Genomic DNA, 24,137 nt, shown 5'->3' with positions numbered 1-24,137 from the left:
CTCCGATGTTGTTCTCTACGTTCCTTTTAATGATAAGAAGTTCATTATGATGAAGAAACGATGAATGGTAAACAAAATCCTTGGTTTAGATGAAGACGCAAACCACGCAGACACACCTTGCACTTAAAATGTATAATACTACTTTTTATGCGAATTGATAACATAATAATAGTAATATTATTCAAATTTTAAATAAATCAACAAACTTGCTACTAACATTCCTTGTTCTCTTTCATTCTGTTTCCGATCAAAGTTTTTACTGATTTAATCCTAAGATCAAAATTGGGGCTTGCTTGTAAATTAAGTGAAGATAGGCCAATTCAGTTTTTAAATTTTGCACTATATTTCAAACAAAATATGTATGCTGTTAAAATAATTTAAAAAATAAAGAAAGAAAAGAAAATACCACTGTATATTGCGAGCAGTGATTATATCATATTTAGAAAGAAACATAACTAAAAGAAGCTAGTACTCACCGCAAACCAAAGTATTCCTTTAAATAACACTTTCGGAAAATCTGGTTTCCATCTTCAGCTTAAAACAATTCGAAGTGAATTTAAAACATGGAAAAGAAATATGAATAGATAAACAATGATTAAAAATGATTTAAAAAATGTGAAGCACACAACTTCTTGTTACACAAAGCTCAACACACGTTACTGGCCACTCATTAAACACTGTTCACTGTTGTTCACTATTTTTTGTGTTTTCTTCCAACTGGCGGAAATACGTGATAAAAAGATCACTCTAAATTGACTCCAATCACGTAGAATTAAAGAAGCCTACTGTATTCATAAAGAGAGATCTGCACTTAATATAGACAGAAGAGAGACAAATGCAATTTGGAGTGATCTTTTTATCACGTATTTCCGCTAGTTGGAAGAAAACACAAACAGAAAACAGTAAACAAGTGTTCAATAAGTGGCCATTAACATGTGTTGATCTTTGTGTAACAAGAAGTTGTGTGCTTCACATTTTTTATTCAGTTTTAACCATCTTTTTTTACTCATCCATATTTCTTTTCCATGTTTTAAATTCACTTCGAACTGTTTTAAGATGAAGATGGAAACCAGGTATTCCGAAAGCGCTACTTAAAGGAACACTTTGATTTACGGTGAGTACAAGCTTTTCTTACGTATATTTCTATTTTTTTAAAAAAAAAAAGTTTGGAAATAACTGTTTTCCATGCCATTCTCCTCAAAACCTTTGTACATATGTTGTTACCTACCTTCGAAGGAAACTATACCATAAACGTCTATAAGTGACAGCATAAGTAGAGTTTTCTTCTGAAAACAGTGTAGCTAGAATGGAGACAAATTTTAATCTGTCGTTTTCGTTTTCACTTGTCAGTTTCGTTTCAAATTGAGGAAGAACACCTAGAAGTACGTTCGAGTCTGGAGGACATATGTTACATAATTCAAACAGAAGATCGTATGTTTTATTGGAGATCTTCAGTGTACTATCCTTTTCTTCAAGAATAAGTTCCCTGTAGAAAAACTGTTGGAAGGAAAGAAATAAGCTATGTGTAATCATATTACTCAATTTGACCATTTCTTTACTTCCAATTTGCACAAGAATGCTACTAATAAACAGAAAATAAATTATTCTTTATTTTTATTCATTCAGTTATTAAATTTTACTTATATTCAATTTCATTTAGAACTGTCAGGTTCTCAACTTTTCTAATTGTTGTCTAAACCACCATAGTATGGCATTATCAACATGTTTTGGTTTTCAAAGAATAATTTTGGGATTAAATGTGCGAAAGAAAACTCCACTAAATATATAAGTAGAGCAATATTCAAAGCACAATTTAATTTTGCGTTACTTTTTAAAAATATCTGAATAAACTAAAATCCCTCCATAACAGCTTAGGAAGGACACCTCCATGTTTGAACAACATAATTTAAATAATATTTCGACTGTTATAAGTTACGAAAAAGATAATCATAAGATAAAACTGTCATAGTAAAATAGAAGATATGGTAATAAAATAATGAAATGTGAGAAAGGTGTTCTTGAATACGTGAACCGGCAAGTAGAGAAAATATTTCTTCCTGAAAAAAAGGGAAGTTTGTGAAATTTAAAAAAAAAATGGAAAAATTTTAAATTCATACTTCCAAAAATTCAGAATTTAAGATAATTGAAACACTACATAAGAGAAGTAAATACATACATGGGTTATGTTCTGTATTTCATATGATTTAACTTATTTTACACTAAAAATAGCACAAACATAATTCATTCATCACAACAATAACCAAGACAGTTCAGCGAAACTAAAATACAACAATATTTTCTGGAGTGACATCAATAGGTTGCAGGTAAATGAATTCAGGATTTAACTTATTTTATGTTTGTTTTTGACGTTGCTGCATTTCTTGTTCAATACCTAAAATTTCAATTAAATAGCAGTATTTATCAACGCAGCGGGAAGTGTCACATTTGCTCAGTTACAGAACTATGAATATTGCAATATTTTGTGTGGGTAGAGACAATGATAGTTTGGGATTTAGTCTTTACTTATTTATTCTACAAAATAGTTTTTTGTGCTTACAAAGTTAATATTTTAATTTTTTTTATGACTACAGATGTGAAAGAAGGAATGTTTTATACGGGAACTCTTTTGCTTATGGCAGCCACCTGCGTGTTTTGCAGCGACTTCAGGTTATGGCCGTCTCGGCTCATGACAGCCTTGTGAGGTATAGTTTGTGATTAGGATTTTTTTCCTTTAAGGCAGCCTCCAGGGATTTTAAGCAGGGTAGAGCTCCTTTGTTTAAGGTGACCTCCAAAGCAGGTATGGGTTAGCGATCAGTGGTTAACTGATGCCTCCGTCTTCTTAGGCTTTACTTTTATAAGTTCCTTTTAGGTGGCTCGTTCCTCTTTGGTTCTCGTCATGCTGGTGTTTTTTTTTTTTTTAATTTTATTTTTATTTTATTTTATTTATTTATTTATTTATTTATTATTATTATTATTTTTTTTGTGTGTGTGTATTGTTTGTTGCTTATAATCAATAGCACGTGTTGCTTGTATAGCATGTGCTTGCGCTGTAATGTGAGGATTCTTACAATATTAATTCCACTCACAGAGAATACTATAATCTAATCTAGAACTTTAATATAATAAATATTGTATTGTATTAATCAAGCATGAAGAACACAAATCAAAACTAGTAACTAGTACACTTAATTAACAAAAAAGAAAAAAAATGGTTATTAAATATTCTCCAGATGTATCGAAACAAGCTAGTTCCGTCTTCAATGGTAAGGTAACAAGGACAAAAAGGGTGAGAGAAATATGATATGGAGAAATATGGTATGGGAAAAGGAATATATACCACCAAATAACTATAACGTGGGAAACAGGTAGTTTTTCACGGGAGGATATATTGGTAAGTAATCTTTTTTTTAAAAAATTGAATCATCCTCTCATGTGTCTACATAATTTTAACGGCTCTTTTTGTTTATTTAAATTTAGGAAGAATGTATAAAAAGTTCCGAGCTAACCATGATCCCCTCACTGTTGATAAATTTTAATGCAGTACAATGTAGCATAATGTTTTAAAGGTGGGGTTATGATATTTTACTTGTGTTCCTTATTGTTATGTTATAACAGGTGATGAAATTGATCAATTGAATTTGATCAACTATAGTTGAGAGTTAAGATTAAAGTACGGTATCCATTGGGAATTGAATATCTGTATGTGACAAGATTGTTACCAGTGCAGATCCATATAGATATGGTGAATACATTACAGATAAGTGCCCCTTCTTCCAGCACTCATACAAGTTGCATGACTGAGTTGAGACATGTGCTCAAACAAAAACTCGAAGTTTCTCTACATTATCTCGGATAAAAATGTAAATACTGTACAGCAGCACTCAGTTACATATGAAATAGAAGTTACAGTTTCTTAAATTCATGGATCGATGGGTATGAGAAAAGTGTCAGTAAGAAGGGTACCCAAATCTCTTATGCAAGCCCTGAAATGTGACATAGTAACTCAGTACAAGGAAATTCCTTCCAAATTTCAAGAGGGTGACGAATGGTTCATAGCTCATTTTGTAACTGAAAATGAAATATGGATTTCTTACTTATGATCCTAAATGAGAAAATAATCCAAACAATGAAAGCACTTATCCTCTCATGTCCCCAAAAATTTCAAGGAAGGAGAGTCACCAAGAAAGTGATGGCTAGCGTTTTCTGAGATTCTGAAATAGTCATAATGATTAATAGGTTTCTTACAGGCTTTTAAAATCCATTTTGAAATTGTAAAGCATTCTTTGTTAGCTTTAATTCCACCCTATCATTATGGGCATTACTATTGCTAGTAGACTATTGCTAGAATGATCTACAATATCTGAAATTTTCTAAATAACCGTAAGTACCGTATTTTCCTGTTTCGCCGAATGCCTTAGGCCACTAAATTATCGCACACCTGGACAGGCGACTATGTTCTGCGAATCAGGAATTCCTGTTTGACCGAAAACTAGTTAAAGGGGACTTTTACTCAGAAAGGAATTTTTCGCAGCAAAATATAAACTTTTTTGTAGCTTGATTTGTGTGGTGCTGCCAATTTTCATGGAGGCTAGGCTGATTATGAAACAAAACACTCCACTTAGTGTTAAGAGCAGAATTTTTTTTTCCCACAAAATTTCTAAATTAAAGATTTTTTTTATTATTATTTGTTATATCTCATTAACCGTATTAAAGACGGCCAGAGAAAAGGGGGAATCAATAATGACTTTATTATTCTAAGTAATTTCGGTACTTCCTTGATAAGATAACTTTAAAGGATTGTGTGGTTAAAAAAGATATATATGATTGCCAGCCACGAGAATAGAGCTTTCAAGTTTCAGTAATCCGTACATCATTCCACACGTTACCAATATGCATAAAAATAATTTGACAATCCAATCTAATAATTATTCATTCAAAATAATCTAAAAAACGGTGTGTGGATAATTTTAAACACTTTCATCAGGCACAAAAAACCAATTGCGAGTTATAAGAAAAAGTCTTCATCATTATAATAGTCGAAAGACTCATAGCTGAATTGAAATAAATAAATAGAAATAATAAAATAAAATAAAATAAATCACTAATTATGAGCTTATTGTATCTAACTTGTGATGTTTAAATTACTAAACAAAATCAAACTTCAAGTACAAGAATAAGTCGACTGTACATTATAAACTAAAAACAAGATACATATATATATATATATATATATTCTACACCTAGGACTACACTACTTAGGTAGCCTATATAATTAGAAGTTATTATCAAATAAAATAACATTTAAGGCGCAAACTAACCTAAGAAAAATAAAAGAGGCTCAGTGGCTATTCTCCAAAGTGCTGATTGCCCGAACATGAATTTTGTAGACTTTGTGCGAAAGAAGAATATTGTCGTAATTTTCCCTAAATGAATTGATTTTGCTTAAGGGCACAAAATCACAGGAGAATGAAATGAATACTTTTTCTAATGCATAACACTAATCCTCCCTGTAGTGGCCTAGTCAGAAAAATTATTAGTGATAATTTTTATCTTAATCTTGTTTTTAATAATTTAATACAATAAATATATAACAAATCTTTCTCCCAGCACCTAAGAGCAATAACTTAGATGTAATTTCAAATATAAGTATCATTTATAGAAAAGTAAAAGAGCAAGTAACTAGGGTACATGGTTGACATACCTGAGAGATGTAAACAAATGTTTGTGATTGGTCAAACTGGAAAATGTAAACAAAACCTTATTTCTGATTGGTCGAACGCCTATCTACGGTATCTGAAGGGAAATTTTAGAAATATTTATATCTTTATTTCCTTTTACATAAATTTGTTTCCTTAACAGTTTTGCAATGAATATTTAATGGTGGTTACTTAGATTTATTCTTCTTTCTTCGTTAGTAACACATTGAAATATTTGTAATTACCGAAACAGCAGCTTGCTACTGGAGCGACAGTTTTGTCTATTATTATAAACAAATTAGTTTTCTTTTGTCATATCTAGATCGGAATGTTCACAAAGTTCATATGAACCAAAATTATATACTGTAGAATCATAATAGAATCTCTTATGTGCATACGTAGTAAAAAAAAAAAATAATAAATAAATAAAACATTGAAACTGGAATTAAATTGTTTAAAAGATTAGCAAGACCTACAATAAATAACTTCTGAAGAACACAAATAGAAATGCAAAACATAAACGGTATCTCCGCTTATACTTCATGCAAACTGTATTCCCTTTAACATACAGCTGATGATATTAAATGGCAATATCAGATATTTGGAAAGTTACTTTTGAGAAACACTCACTTTTAAACGAAATTACCAGCAGGGAATAAACTACGTGTAACTTGTTTTTCTCTCATCTCAAATATAATATCTAAAATATGTAGTTATTTAAAATATATCTACACTTTTTAAAATTATTAGCCTGTATAGTCTTGCTTCAGTTCAATATTAAGAAAAGCAATTTCAAAATCTTTTCCGAGTTTGTTCCTCTTCCTTGGTTTTGTTGTTTTTGTTTGCAATTTAGATAGATCCAAGGGGCCTTATGCAGAGACGTTTTGAAATATGATTAGCGTCATACTAAAGGACTGACTACTGCAGGAAACATATGTTAGTCGAGCCTTTTAGTATGGCACTAATAACGCGTCAGAATGATTCTGCATAAGGCCTAAGAAGTTTAACTTTAGACTCGGCCTTATGATTTTCAGGGAATATCCACGAGTACAAAATCATTTCGGAAACAAAGAAAACAAAAAACACGACGAGGAGGCTTTATGTCGCGCGAAAACTATTCAATGAAAATAGATTGTATGTGATTACAAAATTAACTATATGTAATTCTCCAAACTTTGCAATATGAAACAGATTAACCGAAAGTATCGAACTAAATTGTCACCTAAGAAGCCGATTTTCGTTGTATGCCATGCTGACCATTAAGTGGTATGTCGAGACAGGCTACGGACGGTGCAAAATACTCTGTCAGGACTGCCGATTATGCGGCTTTAGACTCGTTCTCCTGGAACATGATACAGTCACGTTCTCTATTTCACTAGTCTGATCTTTGCCAAGTTCCATAAAAAAAAAAAAAAAAAAAAAAAACTTTTCTCAAACCGTTGTCGTAATTACACACCAAATCATTCGAAAAATCGTGTGGCGGTTGTATAAACAGTCACGTCAGATAAATAATCAGATGTGGCTTCGAAACAAAGCCTTGTCCGCTACAGTTGTCATGGACCATTTCACATAAATTGAAAGAAAAAAAGTTCTGCAGCCATGAAGATACTACACGTATAAGTAAATAAAACTGATTTTTAAATTAACAAAATGAAACTAAAATAAAAGGTGAGGCTTCCAAAAAAAGGAATATTGTCCGTTACAGTAGTCAAGAAACAGTTTCATATAAACCGAAAGAAATAGAAAGTTCTACAACTGTGAACACATTGTATGTAAAGAAAAAGGATCTTTAAATTAACAAATAAAATCAGTCAAGACATTAAAGTAAATGTGTATATATGCAGAGTAAATTGAGAAGGTAAAATATTTTGTAATCACAGTTGTTAATCATTTAATCCTCTAAATGTGTGCCACAGCATCAGGCCCGCAACCAGAGGGGAGCTGACTCCCCTAAACTTTTCGTGGCCCCTCCAGACCTCAATACAAAATTCACAATTTAGATATTTGTAAGAGATTTTATTATGACTTGGCCTCCCTAATATATTCATGGCCCCCCAAACCTCTGTGGCTGGTTTCGGGCTTGCACAGCATCAACATAATGGTTCAGTCAATGTGACTACTAAGAAATCTAGCCTTAGTACTTTAAGACGTTCGTTTATACGCTTCCATTTCCTCTTTTGTGGTTTAGAGTAATTTCCAACTTCCAACATGGACATTAATGCATCGTTTTCTGCTTGTTTCTGTTGCTCAAGGTAATAAACCTTAATATACGCGTATTTTGATGATCAGTAACTGACTTTCTCCTTATCTTTGAATGCCATCCTTCCAAATTATTATTTGTTCTCTCACTTTCGTTCAGGAAATGATTCCATAAGGATCTGGAAAACAAAATTACATTGAAAACAATTGAAGACCTGAAATGCTAAATGATCTAAGTGCCAAAACTAGAAAATATTGTTTTGTTGCTGATATCTGACCTACGTCCCCGTGCTAATGTCCTGCTATGAGATCTAAGTGCCAATACGGCTCTAAGTATTAGTAATAACTGCTAACAGAATGTGCTGTCTACATTAAGCTTTTTTCATATTAGGAAAGTAGCAATGTTTTCCTTAGTTATCTCGAAAACCTTCAATTATAGACATGCAACGTAAATATTTATGGAACTTCTCATTTAAACTGTCATATTTTATGCAAATACTCCATAAATTTTACCTAAACACAAACGCATTTATGCTATTCTGATAAGAAGCCCTTATCATACTGCATAGGCAACAATTGAAATATAATGGAGAGATTTTTATTAGACTGGTATTTTCCACCCTAAAAGATATTTCTTTCAACGGTTAATTCTCGCTACTGGTATCATTACAGAACTATTCACATGTCAGAAACAATTATAACTTAAATATGTTCAAATAAAATACACTTAGTCTATATAAGAAAGATGTAGACAAGTAGAAAGGTTGTACGAAAGAAACCTGGTCTATCCATGTTTTCACCAAAGAATCAAAGAAAAGTTCCTTGTTTGGAACATGGAGCGCCTTTCCTTGCAAGTCACAAAACACTTCTTCCATTCTTTGGAGAGGAACTAAAGGAAGAGCTGCCGCTCGACGAATCCACTTTTTCATACTCGTATCTTCTTTATATAATACACATAAACCTAATTCTTAAACCTTCCTCCATATGCATTGTGCATAATGAACAAGCAACCTCGTATAGTGACACCAGGAAAAACTGCTTTCACTGCATTCAACGCTGCCTTCTCGAAGTCCATGGATATTTCGATAGGAGAAAATTCATCCCCTCTTGCTCAGCCCTTGTCTTTTTTCGATGAAGAAGTGTCCTGTATTTGGAAGTTTCTTGGAAAGGAAAATAGACAGTATTCTTTACTTAACAACATATAAAGTGGAGTGTAACGCTCGACGACGGTACGCATAGCTTTCCACGAAAATTGACAACATTGCACAAATTAACCATAAAAAAAATGAAGACTTAGATGGGAAAAATCCCTTTTTGTACGTAAATTCTCTTTTAACTAGTTTTCGGCTAAATAGCAATTCCTGTTTCGCCGAACATGGTCGACTGCCTACGTGTGCGATAATTTTGTAGCTTAACATGCATTCGACGAAACAGACAGGAACCATAAGTACAGTATTAATTTTGAGCAATTACTTCAGAATTACACCTTTCTGCACAACCATTTGTACTACACTCAATGTAGTAATGTATGGAGACCTCTCAATATTATCATTGTGTCATAAAAACTTTTATAACCAATTGCATTAGCAGGAATTTCTGTTGGGGATCATAAGCTAAGTGACACATTTTTAGGGAATATGTATGTCATTATTGATCTCATGTAAATATATTATTATCGTACTAGTTGTGAATGAATATTAGTAGCATGCTTACTAATAAACATTCTCGTCACTTATTCAAATAAGAGTGACACAACTAATGTCACATCGTGCTTATTTCAGGAAAAAATGTTGAAAAGCCACAAATGTAATTCTCTAAGGGAAAAAAAATCTGGTAACATTACAGAGCACGATCATTTAAAATCAACGACATTCATATAATTCACCTATAATGTACTAATCAAACTGAAACTTAATGTGGTATTCCTATTAATAGAATAGTAGGGGATTTTTAAAAAAAATCTAAAATTTAAGAAAGAACAAATAGTCTTACTCTTCTAATAAATGGTTCTAGAGGAAAAGAACATTTTAAAGTAACTTCTTTGGCTACAAAATATGCTGTTGATCTTCTTGATTTGTATGGTTCAACAAGATTGATAAGTATTACGTCTACAAGATTACTGGAAATTGTGCATTCTCTTACATACGAGGTTAGCAAGGAAGTAACCGTTTTCTTAACTTCAAATGAATGATGTTCCCTGCAAAACGAAAGAAAATATTGAAATAGATTAGTCGATCTCCCTTTTAGAAGAATAGATAAAGATAATTTTAATGAAGAAAGTACTAGAATACTAAAGGCACTTGTTCATAACGTAAACTTAGCTAGGCTTTGATATATAACTAGTGTGAGACGTAATTCTAGTTAGACATATATTCTTGAATTGTAAAGTAAATTCGCAATTACATATATTACATATTTTATAAACATACTCTTGGCAACGAATATTGTCACCATGACAACTGAAACATCCTAAAACATTGCCCAATCTACATTACACTTGACATTAGTTTTTTGTAGCTAGTGCTTTTAAAAGTAGCACTTCTGCCCTAATTACTAAATCAGATATATAACGTATGCAACGCGTATACAGCGTTATCGTTATTATTCAGACTCTATCATTTTGTTCAAGTCAATGGGATATATTGATAGGTACAGCTGTCATCTACGGACATTTGTTTTCCGTTAAACGTTAATAATATTGTAGTATTAATTATTGTTATTATTTCAGAACATACAATAGGAATAAAAATAAAGAACACACATGTCAGGAACAAAATAATATCGCACAACTAATATTCCGACATTTGATTTCAGATAAAGTCAGCACACAAATATTCCTTGACCGTATGAAACTTTTATCTATCAATAAATTAAATGTCTTAAATTTACTTTCATTTCCAATGCAACTGAGTTATAATGGGCAACACATTATATAATCTAGTTCACGAAGAATAAGCACTCGTGAAATTATGTCTATTTACAAATATGGTTTTTTGATTATTATCTTGTATTAAGTGTACGTAGAGTTTTATCAAAATAAAAAATGGCCTGAATTCTGCTACTTCAGTGTAAGTGGCCATGTTTTCACAGCCGTACGTAGGAAATTTTAGCTGGCTTATTTTGGCTGGCTTAAAGTAAAGATCCCAGTTGGGTCAAAGAATTTTCCGATTTCTTTGAATCAATTCAGTCTGCAAATAAGAACACAGACTTTTTCAAAGAAAGGTGGCTGAACAAGTATTTTTGAATAAGATTGTACATTCATTGTACAAGCAAATAAATTATTACTTTTCTCTATAAGTATTATACTTATTCTTTGTAAATATTATATTTATCTATGAATAGTACACTATAAGCATAAGCATAGGATCATTTAAGATTTTTTGAGAATTAAATATATTTTTGCATGATTGCTTGCACTTCATGAGTACTTTCTTTTGGATAAAAACACTCACTCTTAATAAAGTGTGATACACTCCAAAATACTATTCTGAAACTAATAAAGGTGTAGAATTTGACGAAGTATAGTGAAAACAAGATTTATCAAGAAATTATATCTTGTAATCTGTAAATGAGAAAATTGGTATCATTTAATTTTTTGTTGAATTCCGAAATACGATCATTGCTTGACATTAAATGTCATACCTAAAATTCTGCTTCTTCAAGCTTAACGAATTTGCTACTATTTGCGGAAAAGCAGACTCTTGAAAAGAAAGAGTTTTTTTTTTTTTTTTTTTTTAATGTAATATATTTTTATTTATACTCACAAGGGGACATACGGAAGTGTCACTCACCCCTGTCAACCATGAATGTTCTTGGCTAACTGCAGAGCATTTCAAATCAGAAGACTTTTAGTAGTTGTAATCACCATATTGGATCCGCCATTTAGAATTTTTGAATTTTGACGTCATATTCTGAGTCAACTGTTCTAAACCCCACTGGCAGTATATGTTTTCTTGTATATTAAATGATTGTTTTCTATCTATACTTGGAGATCACCCCTAACGTTAAAAGGGAGATATCTACCCTTAAACCAGTACCATTGCCGATATATATATATATATATATATATATATATATATATATATATATATATATATATATATATATATATATATATATATATATATATATGTCGATTATTTTTCGATGTTCTACAAGTATGCAAAGTTTCATTCAAATCGGTGACACTTTCGTAAGTCTCCTTGTCAGATTGTTCATTGTGTATATTATACTAATTTACCAAGTGTTGATTTTAAGTTAGTATCAAATTCTTTGAAAATTATGTCCAGTTACTAAAACATTAATGTCGTCAGAGTATATATTTCCTGTGCCTATAAATCAATGTTCTTATTTACCCAATCCACAGGCCTATTTGTGGAACATCAAAAGAAAATTGAGAAATATTCAGAAGGAAGGGGAAGCGTAGAGTATGACACAGATGCTGCACAAAGAACACTCATTGTCCAATGGTACAAGTTATGCATTTTTATGTAATATCGTAGAGTAAGGAAAACTGCTGTTTTGTTGAAATATATCTTCAAACTTACTCGATATTTTGAAATGTGAAGGAGAAAACTGAGCAAAGTATTCCTTGTGAGTCCTCCAAGCCAGAGCACATATAAAAAGCATTGACCTTAGACAACTCGCGCATTAGATTAAGGTAGCTTTTAAAACCACTATGAAAAGGATATTTCCATCTACACAGTTGAGCAATAAGGAACAGCAGAATCATCTAGAAGTAAAAATATAAAAAGATATTATACGCATCTATAGAGATTAAGTAGAAGATTACAAGTCTTTATTTTTAAAAAATCAGAAAAGTTAACATAACAGAAGCAGTAGAAATAATTGTTTTCTACATGTTTTATCATTAGAAACAGGGCCGTCCCGTGGATGGGACAAGTGGGGCAGACGCTTCAGGCCCTGAGCCATAGAAGGAGAGAGTTTACCTTCTTCAAGAAAGGTAATGACTATTTCTAATTCATGCTTAGAATCCAAAAGTTACAGATGATGATCCGTCATTTTGTAAGACATTTTTACGATTGTATCCCATTAACGTTGTGAATGATTTGATTTGATTTTAGTTTAGCGTATCTTTCAGCAGCAAGGCTATATGAGACGTGGACCTATAGCTTAACGTGGAATCCAAACCACATGAGTTCTCACCGGGAATCGAACCCGGGTCTCGCACACCAAAGGCGAGTATGCTAACCGCTTAGCCATGAGATCAATATATTTGATATGAGAAAGTCAAAGTTGACGCAAAATAACTTACTCATGTTGGATATGAAATTCTCACATATATCATTGGCTCCGCAATATCCTTTCGCGGCCCCACAAATCGACGGGACGGCTCTGACCAGAAATCGGCCCAAAAATTTAATGCAAACAAAAGTACCAAAAAAATGTTCGAGCAATGAGTTGTACATTTTCGGCCCAAAATACAAACCAAATACAGAAACAATAATTATTTTAGCAAATTACAAAGTTTTTGCATTTTGCTAAAGGCAAATCGTAGCACAGTTTAAAAATATATGAATCATAAGTGTAAGGATTCTTGTCCAATTTCCTTGTTCAAAAAATAAATCCACATTTTAAACGTTAACCTATTCCAAACAATAAAATCATAATAATGTTTTCTGTAGGCAACTACACTGGAAAAGAGCTAATGTTTAGAGCTTGTATAACTTTAAATACCATATACTATTGCATAATGTTTATGGAAAATTTTGGAATATCTCTATTCAAAACTTCACTTCACTTCAATCGCTAACTCTATGTCTAGGCTTTATTTGATCTTTTGAAATGAAATCACTAAATATGAAACAGTGAAAGATTTATTAGGCAGGTATTGCTCAATCTGCAATATTATTATACACATTGAATGATTTTCTAACAATATATTTCCATCTCTAAATTGATTTGCTAGATTCCTTATCTATATCTAATTGAGGCATATATGAATTGGTGAGTATTTCATATATATTTTCTTATAAGAAATTTAGACAATAGCAACAAAATTTAGGTTATCATGCAACCCAGTGTAATTATCGTAACTGAAAATTATTAAAATACTAAGTAACGGTAAGATGTTTTAAAACATATTTGCTACATTTAAAGCAGTCGGAACATATATTTTCATGTTCCGACTGTTTATGTTAACTAATTAATTTAAGAAGATAAACTGTTAACACTTTATCAATTCTGAAATTCTGTTATAAAAGCCTGAAAGAGCTCTTGAAGTAAATAGTTTCTATAAAGATGAGATACTATAACTATCATATAACTAATTAGATGGTACAAAATTTATTTTATTTACCTCAACCAGCTGCGGATCTGTATAAGGAGCCTCTGGTGCATATAGCAAAAGAATATGAGCAATGCAACATGCTACATATAATCGAACTTTCTCATTTTTATGCATGAGAAAATTTTCACTTGCAAGATGAAAAGCTAATTGAATGTACTTCTCAGGTGATTCTTCATCCCATGTATAAGGCAACTTGCTATCCAATACCTATAAAATAAATACAGTACATTAAATAGATTAAAGAAGTCATTTCTAAAACTAAAATAGATGGTAAGTTGAATTCTTTCATTGCTGGTGAGTTGCAAACAAAAATGTCAGACACATGGGACATATATCTTTTGTAAATCCACACCAACTTCGTTCTATACTGCTATGATAGATTCTAATGTATAAATAAGGAGTGAACAAAATCAAGGGAAGGAACAGGAGAGTACGGTTAAATATAGGTTTGGTAATGGCATACAACTACATCAAAACTCATACTATTTACACCACTTACATTACAATAAAAGCAATCTATTGAAGATAGAGCTTAAGAATTTGTCTTAGAAATCTACCGTAATGAATCAGTTATTAGTTATTCCAAATAAAATTTTGAAATAACTTACAAGAATGTTGCTAGATATAGGAGTCATTAGATACCTAATATAAGTGTCTTTAGACAAAGTTAAAAATTATTTTTTATTTTTTTATGTATTTATATTTTTTTTTCTTTCTTTCTTTTTTTTTAATCACCGGTATGCTAAGTGAAGTCCTACGAAAACCTGTCGCCTCTGCTTTTCTTACTCAGACTACTGTCCTATGCGCTATTTAGTTGTATCATCATATTATTTACCTTAAGGCGTTTTATAAGCTCTCTAAGTTCAATATTTTGTGATATTTCCTCACAATCTGTGGGATATATAACATCTTCACCTGCCATCTTGATTAACATTAACAAGAACTGAAAATTATAGAAGAAATATTAGTACACATGAAAACTGTGTCATAATTCTAAAAAGCACAAACTTATCTACATACTAGTATATAAAAATGAGTATAACGATATTTATTCTCAAATTTCTTCTAGACTGCTGGGCCGATTTTGATAATTTTTGATACCTGACTTGATCGTCATCTAGCTTAGATTTTTATGTTACCTTATTAAAATGCTTATCATAAAAGGGGCTGGGGTTCAACATATAAGCTAAATACTGAGTATGTCATAATCCTGTCAACTTAGAAAATAAAACTTGGTATATAAATTCTTCATTTAAAATAAGTGGATCTGTGTCCCAGTTTTTTGAGAATTCCTGTTTTAAGGAAGCATCTTCTGTATATTTTAAAATTGAAAGTATGTCTGGCCGCGAATTACTTGTAGACTGCTGCATTGATTTTGATAAATTTTGTCATCTGACAAGACCATGGTCTAATTTTACGTTTATATCATGTTAATTTTATTAAAATGCATATCCTAAAGAGGACCGGCAGGGAGGAGGGTCAAAATTTAAGCAAAAAATTTGGTATCTCATGATTCTGTCAAGTTAGGAAGATGAAACTTGGTATGTAAATTCTTCATTTAAAATAAACGGATCCATGACTCAATGTTTTTGAAAATTTCCGCGGTTGACTTCATTCAAAGGGAAAGGGGCAAATTCTATATCAAATTTAGGAATAAGTTTCAGGATCTTTCATAATGTTAATAATAAATTGATTTTTATGAAACAAGTGTGCGCTTTCTTGGAAGCTTAAGAACCCGTTTGGTTGGGATTGATATTAGTGAAGGGTAAGTTGATGAAATTCTATTATTAACTTTTAATCTATTTTATGTTGTAAATTTTCCTTGATAAAATAATTTTCCAGTACAATTTTGGTAAAAAAAAAAACAAATTTACTTCATCGCAATATTGTATATATTTTCATTCGGGCTTCCAATCATCTCCACTGAAATTGATAAGGATGTAAATTCACTTTCAATTTAAAGATGCAAAACACCACTCACACAAATAATAAAATATTTTTCCACGATTACTTCCGTAAAAGTTATTAGATTTTGATGCAACATGGCGTATATTTTCTTTAAGGCTAACCATCTGTCTCCACTGCTTGGGTTTGATATCGGTTGTGAAAGAAAATATGAAATTACTCTCAATTTTTTTTCTTAGAAATGTTTATTTTTTGTTAATGTTTGTAAAAATACTTCGATTTTGTGAAATAACGGAGCCGATTAAATATTGACTTGCGTGATCGCAACGCATATTTGCGATCAATTTACTACAAACAACGTTAAGTGTATTTTTTTTTTTTTTTTTTTTTTTTTTTTCATAATTTGTGTAATGACATCAATCGTAGCATTTTGCGATTTTGAAACTGAATTTATAATATTGAAAGTCTTGAATCCGAAATTTCTGAATAAACATGGTATCTGTTTGGTGAAATTTTGCAGAGGAAGCAAAATTGTACAAAATCACAAGCGTTCATTTGAGATTTGGCTAACATAGGTATGTTAATTCCATGCAAAGTAAAATCGTAAACACGTCGTAAAGAGAAAAATTTTGCGAGACACTGTGATCGCAAGGGTTCGGAAGAACGATATTTAATCGGCCTCGTTGTTTGTAATAAATTAATAGCAAAGATGCGTTGCGATCACATAAGTCAATATTTAATCGGCCCCAACGTGGCAAGAAGGTAAATTCACCCAATCTTGAAAAAAAAGAAAGAAAAAAAAATGTAATAATTTTCTTACAGGTAACTGTTATTCCTGGAAACGTCTTGCACTACCTAGCTTTCAGCTTTCTTCTAGAGCCTTGGTTATGGAAATTAAAAACAGGAAAATATAATAATAATAATAATAATAATAATAATAATAATAATAATAATAATAATAATAATAATAATAATAATAATAATAATAATAATAATAATAATAATAATAATAATCATAATCATCATAATCATCATCATCGTCGTCATCATCATCATCATCATCATCATCATCATTATCATCATCATCATCATCATCAAGGTAAAAGGAACGGACTCACCGGGGTCAAGCAATGCGAAAAGACAACTTGTCGAGCGTTTGGTCACTCATCTAGTGGAACAGCACATTGCCGCATGGTAATATGGATGGTTTTTCAAAAGTTCATTTTATTAAGTTGGTATAATCAGGTTAAAAAGGGATCTATTTTCCTACAATCCTCAAACCTAAACCACTAATATTAAGTGAGTTGGTCTACATATATACCTTAGGTTATCAACCGCATTAAATAAGACTTTCTAGACAATGTAATTTCCGTACCATATTAAAACCGCCTCAAAACTTAACCACCACTCTATTTAAGAGCTGCTATACTGAACCGAGCAAAAAATCAAATATTTATGAAATAAAATGCAGTTGCTAGGAAGAATTATAATAGGTATGACAAAAACAAGCTTCAAAGTACTGGTTAAAGAACATCTTAGAGGGAATTTTATATGGGGCTGAAAATGAAACTATGAGACATTTTCGAAAATTGTTTATTCGTTTAAGAAATCCAAAACTGAATTTAGATAAAGAGTGGTTGAGTAAGGAATGGGTTGCGGTAATTAAGAAATACAAACAATATTAGAATAGAAATAAAAACACTAATATGAGATGGCAACATTACTCTACTAAACAAAAGAATACACAAACTGAACCCGCCATGTTGCATTGTGCTGCTCCATCATTAAATGAGTGACCAGAAGTTTGCAAGGTGTCTTTTCGCATTGATCGACTCTGGTGGTTCCGTCTTTTTACTTTTTTCATGTTTTTATTATTCTTTCTCCTGTTTTTAACCTCCGTGGGTGACAACGTTCCAAGCGAGAGCCAAACGTTAGGTAGTGCAAGATGTTTACAGAAGTTACATTTACCTGTAAGTAAAATCAGTGGTGGCGATTGGACATTAAAAGTGGATGGGGGGGGGGGGGGGCAGAAGACATGATCCGAATATTTGTATATCAATGTTAGGTTTACTGGTTGTTTCTACCACTTTGTTTGACGAAAGGTTGTATAACTAATAGTATATTATCTTTTTCACTTAAGATACCGTATATCGTATTTCTATTTTATTAAGTAAATTGACAAGAGCAACGCAAGTAGGTACTAGCCCTTTGTACTCAAACAACGAAGGTGTAAGAATAGATTTGATTTCTTGCTCATGAATATCTTAAAATTCTGTCTAGAAAATTGTGTGATCAGATTATTTAATAACAAATTTGCAAAACAAATAAATAGAAAGGATAATATTAATCATAGTAATGAACAATGAAATTTTTTTTTTCCAAAAGTTATATTGAAATTGGGGATTAATGAAATTCCACACATGCTATTAAATATATATTATTACTCTTAGAAAGTGAAAGACAGTAAATACTATAAGCATAAGCTACAACATTTAAAGAAATACCTTCTTTTACAGCTTTCCGAAACATGTTCGTTGCCATTAGGTGCAGTTTTCACTTTCTTGGAACACATCGAAACACAACAATACTTAGAATTACTCCATATTCCAGTTATACAAAATAATCCTAAAACCTAGAATTATGTTGAATTCACTAAATTTAATTGTATATACACTCGTACATCCCTAAACCATATCACTCATATATTACACTACTGAATAATCACATTTTCTAGCTACTTTGGAAACCTTGACATAGATAAAGTCTTCAGCATTATATTATCATTATGGAAAGTACTAAAATCTTTTACACTTTAAAAAAAGCAAAATGTCGAGACTTTCGGCTTGCAGCGGTTTTCTCCAAGTCAATAATAGGTTTCTCAACTGCCAAAATTGAAAGGAAGGAATAGCTATCTTGTGCACACGTGTTCCTTAAATAATTTTTAATTCTTCTCGTTACATTGAATGAGCGTTCTGCAGAAGCGGTGGATATAGGTGGAAGCGGAGGATATTGCACTGTTAAATACAGGCGTAATAATTTAAACAGACAAGGAAAACTAGTGGAAAGGGAATTGTTCTTAAATTTTAATATAAAGGTATTTATAAACTTGCCATCTTCATCAACAGGCACAAAAATCATTTTTGCAAAAACACGAACTTCTCCAAATAAGTCATTATGTTTTAACCCAAAAGATTTCTCTACAAGCGAACATGCATATTCAAATTCCGTATCACTTGTACTCTCATTCGTGTTTTGGCAAAACATTCTCACTAGTAACTCCATTAAACGTAAATGTTCTAAATCATTTTTGAAAAAACGATTTTTGATATGTTCAGCAATGCCGTCAAGGAAAGGATAATAAACAGACTGCAGAAAATATTTTTGAGCTGAGGAGAAATCCACGTTGATATAACCTCCACCAAGTTTTGCAGATACCTTTCTTTTTCAGAGCATTTCAGGACCTTGGAAGTTATTTTCTTCACAGACACGAATAGCTTCGTCCTAATGCTTTTTAAATACTTCCTCATTTCTGGGGTTTTGTAGGCTCTTTTAGAATCCATCAACAAGATGGATGACGTTCAGAACACAAAATAGTTACAGACTGAAAATATAGGGGATAAAATATTTGTCATTTGAAACATTTTCAGCATTATATTTAAAACAAAAATAAAGTCGAACTTGGAAATAGATGTTACAAGACCATGTGCTTCTCCATCGACATTATTATCATTTTCATCTATTTCTTCATGTGCTTGTACGATTTCCCCGAAATGTTGTTTGACAGCACGAAGACTTTCATATCTGCAACTGAATCTCGTGTCACTGAGGGTCTTCAAAGTTAAATTTACTTGAGATGGACTCTTCTTGAATAATTTTACTTTTTCGAAAATAGCAGCTGTTTCGGAGATGCTTCACTGAAATTATATAATTTATTCAAGGCACTGAAAACATTACTTACAAACATGACACTCTTTGACACATCTACAAGCACAAGATTTAAGGAATGCATGTAACAATGATGCATGACCAAGGAATGCATGTAACTGCGGAATATCATAAATACTATAGGCAAAACAATGGAAAAGGTAGAAGCTTTTTTCTTATTACTCTCTTTCTAATGAATATTCCTTATCATTAGAAAGATGAAAATACATTTAAGGAACTGTCGAGTTTTGTGCAATTAAAGAATTACTTCTGAAAGACTTTTCTTTTTTGCGAAATGTTCTCTCAATTAGTTTCAAAGCGGATAACTAATATATCGAGCCCTTGTAAGAAGAAATGAAAGTACATTGGAATTATTGCACTCCAATAGATTAATTTTTGGGCCATTTTCCGTGACAATTAAAATGCTATTCTTATAGCTTTCTTAACTCCACGGGAAGACAAATAACCAATACGTACTCACGCAATGGCAAATATTATATGGCACCATTTTTTCTATGAATCAGTAATACATACAAAAACTTTACATTTCCAAATGAAACTTTATACATTAAGGGCCACTTCAAAAAAGTGGCTTGGCCCCCTAATCTCCGTCTCTGTCTGCAGTTAAAATTGAGGATAGGTATTTTTGAATATCCCTGGCTTTAGCAGTTTTCAGGGGAATTTCAGCTCTATATGCTCTCTCCAAGTGTTCTTTTAAATTAACTTTTGCTTTTCCTGTCATCATGAATGTTTCTGTGACTAAGCCGCTTGATGTCTTGCTAATTAACATAATGCATATTGTTTTTTGCAAGGATAAACTACCATACCCGCCCTACTTCCACTCTCCCGACCCAACCGTTCGCAAGATAAGCAGTAAAGAGTGAACACATGTGTGAGTGCGCTGCCGGGAAATGACGAGCGTGAAAATGTGAGAACAAAGGATAAACATCAAGTTGCTCGTGAAACTTCGAAAATCTGCCACTGAAAAATTTCAAATGTTAAAGGAAGTTTATACTAAAGCCTGCATGTCAAGAACACAAGTATTCGAGTGAAACAAAATGTTTCTGGAGGGTAGGGAGAGCTTTAATGATGATGATCGAACAGGCCGCCAACGTTCTTCTGCAACTGAAAGAAATATCGAAAATGTTCGTCGTGTTGTGAGAAATGGCCGCAGATTGAGTGTTAGAACAATTGCTGAGGCTATGAACTTGGACAGAGAGTCAGTTAGACGCACCTTAACGGTAAAATTGCAAATGCGAAAAATTTGTGCAATTCACCCACTCAAAAGGCCATATCCATACAGCAATTTTTGGCTCGAAAAAACATTGCAGTGTTAGAACTCCCGCCGTACTCACCTGATTTGACACCTTGTGATTTGTTTTTGTTCCCGGAAATCAAATCTGAACTGAAAGGAACACATTTTATCTCCGATAATGAGGTAAAAAAACGTACTAAAGACTTTTACAGAGCATGACTTCCAGGGATTTTATATACAATGTCAGCAGCGAATGAAGAAGTGTGTTGTAGCAGAGTGGGACTACTTTGAAGGTGGCACTACCGACAGGAACCAATAATGTAAGTGCTCTGAGTTATTACTTCAGTCCGGGTTTTTATTTTTTATTTGTATTTTATTTTATTTATTTATTTATTTATTTATTTATTTATTTATTGTGCACCTCGTACTTCGTGTTGTTATGATTCACAGCCACGCTAAACTCATGTCAAGTGTTTGCTTTGCAGAATAACACTGATCTATGGATTTGTGTGTTAATAAAACTCAATATGTCAGTAAGATGCGGAAGATATGGAAACCTGTGTTGTTTTGAATGTCAAACGATAGACCTCAGTTAGATTACTATAGCGAAGTATATAACTCATATAGTACCAAAGAGTGGACTTGCGTTATTATAGAACGCGCGGCTTCAATTCAATTTTAATACAGGTCAGTGGCTCAGTACGATTACCACTTTTGTCTGTTCAACATCCATTGTTTGGTGTTCCAGTTACACAGACTGGTGTTACCGATTTAACACAAAGCTGGTGTTTGTTATACAAAATAACTAGGTCAATGAACAAAGGAAAGCGAAAAAAAAAAGGAACAGCACCACGGTGTTAGTTCAATATCTTGTGTTGTAAGTAATACGCTAGCTCGTTTGGTGAATACTAGCCATTGAGGTATTAATATTCATAACTACAGCCAGCCACATCGTATTAATTAACAGCCAGCCAAATCTTCCATTTACTAAGAAGAGTGACTCAGCAAAATTATCACAGTCGCCTCAAAATCCTGTGTATCAGACATATACATCTATATGGTAATTATTAGCGTAATCATTTCCTTGGAGATATCTTAAGTATCTAAGTTACTGATGTTGAAAATTTGGATTAGTTTTCGTTTTGCGCTATGAGGAAGCCTGTAAAGCTGTATATTTGATATTTACACTAAGTAAAGAACCGGTATTATACTATATGAAAAAGATTTTCTAGATGTATGAATTCTGGCAAAATTTATATTAGGAGAAATACTGAAATCTGTTTTCGATGTTTCTACACACGTTCTGGGCGTATTTAAACCCACAAAGACTTCAAAATAGTGCCAAGCCAACAAATTTGACACCGTGTCTGATTACTTTGCTGGTCAAGTCTCATGTTCTTCTTTCATTTAAAAAGCGTGGTTGCCAAATCCCAACATTAAATTCCATTATGTTCTTTTTCCTCTCGACTATATTTCGTTCTTTGTAACCACTTATAAATAATTTATGCCACACTTTCTTATCGCTCATAACAGACATTTTCATTTAATAAATTTTTTTTGTTTAGTTTAACTTCCCACGATTATGCATCAAAACTAAGGGTTTTTTTTTTTTTTTTTTTTTTTTTTTTTTTTTTTTTTTTTTTTTTTTTTTTTTAGATTTAGTTATTTGGGAGCTGTACACAAAACAAGTCAAAAAAAAAAGTTCTATGTGAAAAATCTTGGCGTCATACTTAGCAAATGTTTAACTTGATCTGATCAAATTAACGCACCATGCAAGAAGGCTTTTGGAATTCTTCATTCTCTCAGCAAATTAAAAAACTTTTCACCAACACAGCTTGAAAAAAAAAAAAAAAAAAAAAAAACTTGTTCAAACTCTAGTGGTATTACATCTGGAGTACTATGACACCGCCTTAACTGATGCTGATATAAATTTACAAAACCGTTTGCAGCGAGTGCAAAATACTTGCAAACGTTTTTATTTTTAACTTAAAATTCTCCGATCATATAACACCATTCTTTGAAAAGCTGTCTTTGAAGATTCAGCAGCCTGTCGTGATTGGAATGCTTTGCCAACCTCGGTACGTGAGTCAAACTCTCTAGCATCTTTCAAAAGAACAGTTTACAATTTATTGTTATCGAAGCAGGGTTGAATGGACACAGAGACAGAAAAGCCAATAGAGAAGCTCGTCATAAGGATATAAAAATTAACTTTTATTACATGTTGCAACACGTATGTATTCTAGTGTAGCACTATAATAATTGTGTGTGTTATGTGTATGTGTGTATAAGTGAGCGTCTGTTTCTTGTATTTTTTTTTCAAATTTCTAACTTTTTTATGATTGTAAACTATAGTCTCTGAATTTTGAATTTTGTATCATGTTTAGCTGGTAGATAAGGCTTTATATAGCCTTAACCTCGACATGTAAAACAAGTCGAAATAAATAAATAAAATAACTATGTCAGATACTCAATTTAACTAGTACTACTATTTTAACGATTACTCCCAAATAGATAGATTTGAAGTATTATCAAGCATGAGTGGGTTAATCTCTCCCAAGATTAACCGCAAAACCAGTGTGTTGAATTAACACATATTTAAAAAAAAAAAGAAAAGAAAGAAAGAAAAAAGAAAAGAAAAAAGAAAAAAGAAAGAAACTGATAAGAGAGTAGGGGAAAAACACGGGAGAATTTCATTTCGTCTTTCACCACGCAATTCATCTTTACAGAGTACACCACGCAAATCGGTCACGCTTTGTTTTACTCTGCCAAGAAGATTTTCAATCGTTTCATCCCACAAGTGAAATTGTAATCACAATACTAATCTGCTTAAGAGATATTTGACAAGAAG

General features: G+C 32.0%; 1 protein-coding gene across 3 annotated transcripts in view; it reads right to left on the bottom strand.

The window, feature by feature from the left end:
- LOC145690341 (sister chromatid cohesion protein PDS5 homolog B-A-like) overlaps window positions 1–24,137 on the bottom strand; it is a 104,026-nt gene that overhangs the window by 57,168 nt on the left and 22,721 nt on the right. For all 3 annotated transcript variants that reach the window (XM_081765138.1, XM_081765140.1, XM_081765139.1), the window contains exons 2-6: window positions 15,041–15,148; window positions 14,215–14,412; window positions 12,443–12,627; window positions 9,888–10,092; window positions 1,229–1,497 (exon numbers count right to left, since the gene is read on the bottom strand). In XM_081765138.1, coding sequence (XP_081621264.1) covers window positions 1,229–1,497; window positions 9,888–10,092; window positions 12,443–12,627; window positions 14,215–14,412; window positions 15,041–15,139 — 956 coding nt within the window. In that variant the 5' untranslated portion in view covers window positions 15,140–15,148. The remainder of the gene's footprint in view (window positions 1–1,228; window positions 1,498–9,887; window positions 10,093–12,442; window positions 12,628–14,214; window positions 14,413–15,040; window positions 15,149–24,137) is intronic.

The sequence above is a fragment of the Thermobia domestica genome, chromosome 7, assembly GCF_964235325.1.
Source record: "Thermobia domestica chromosome 7, izTheDome1.hap1.1, whole genome shotgun sequence".
NCBI classification, from domain to species: Eukaryota; Metazoa; Arthropoda; class Insecta; order Zygentoma; family Lepismatidae; genus Thermobia; species Thermobia domestica.
The sequence above is the reverse complement of the archived record's forward strand: the minus strand, read 5'-3'. Positions and strand labels throughout refer to the sequence as shown.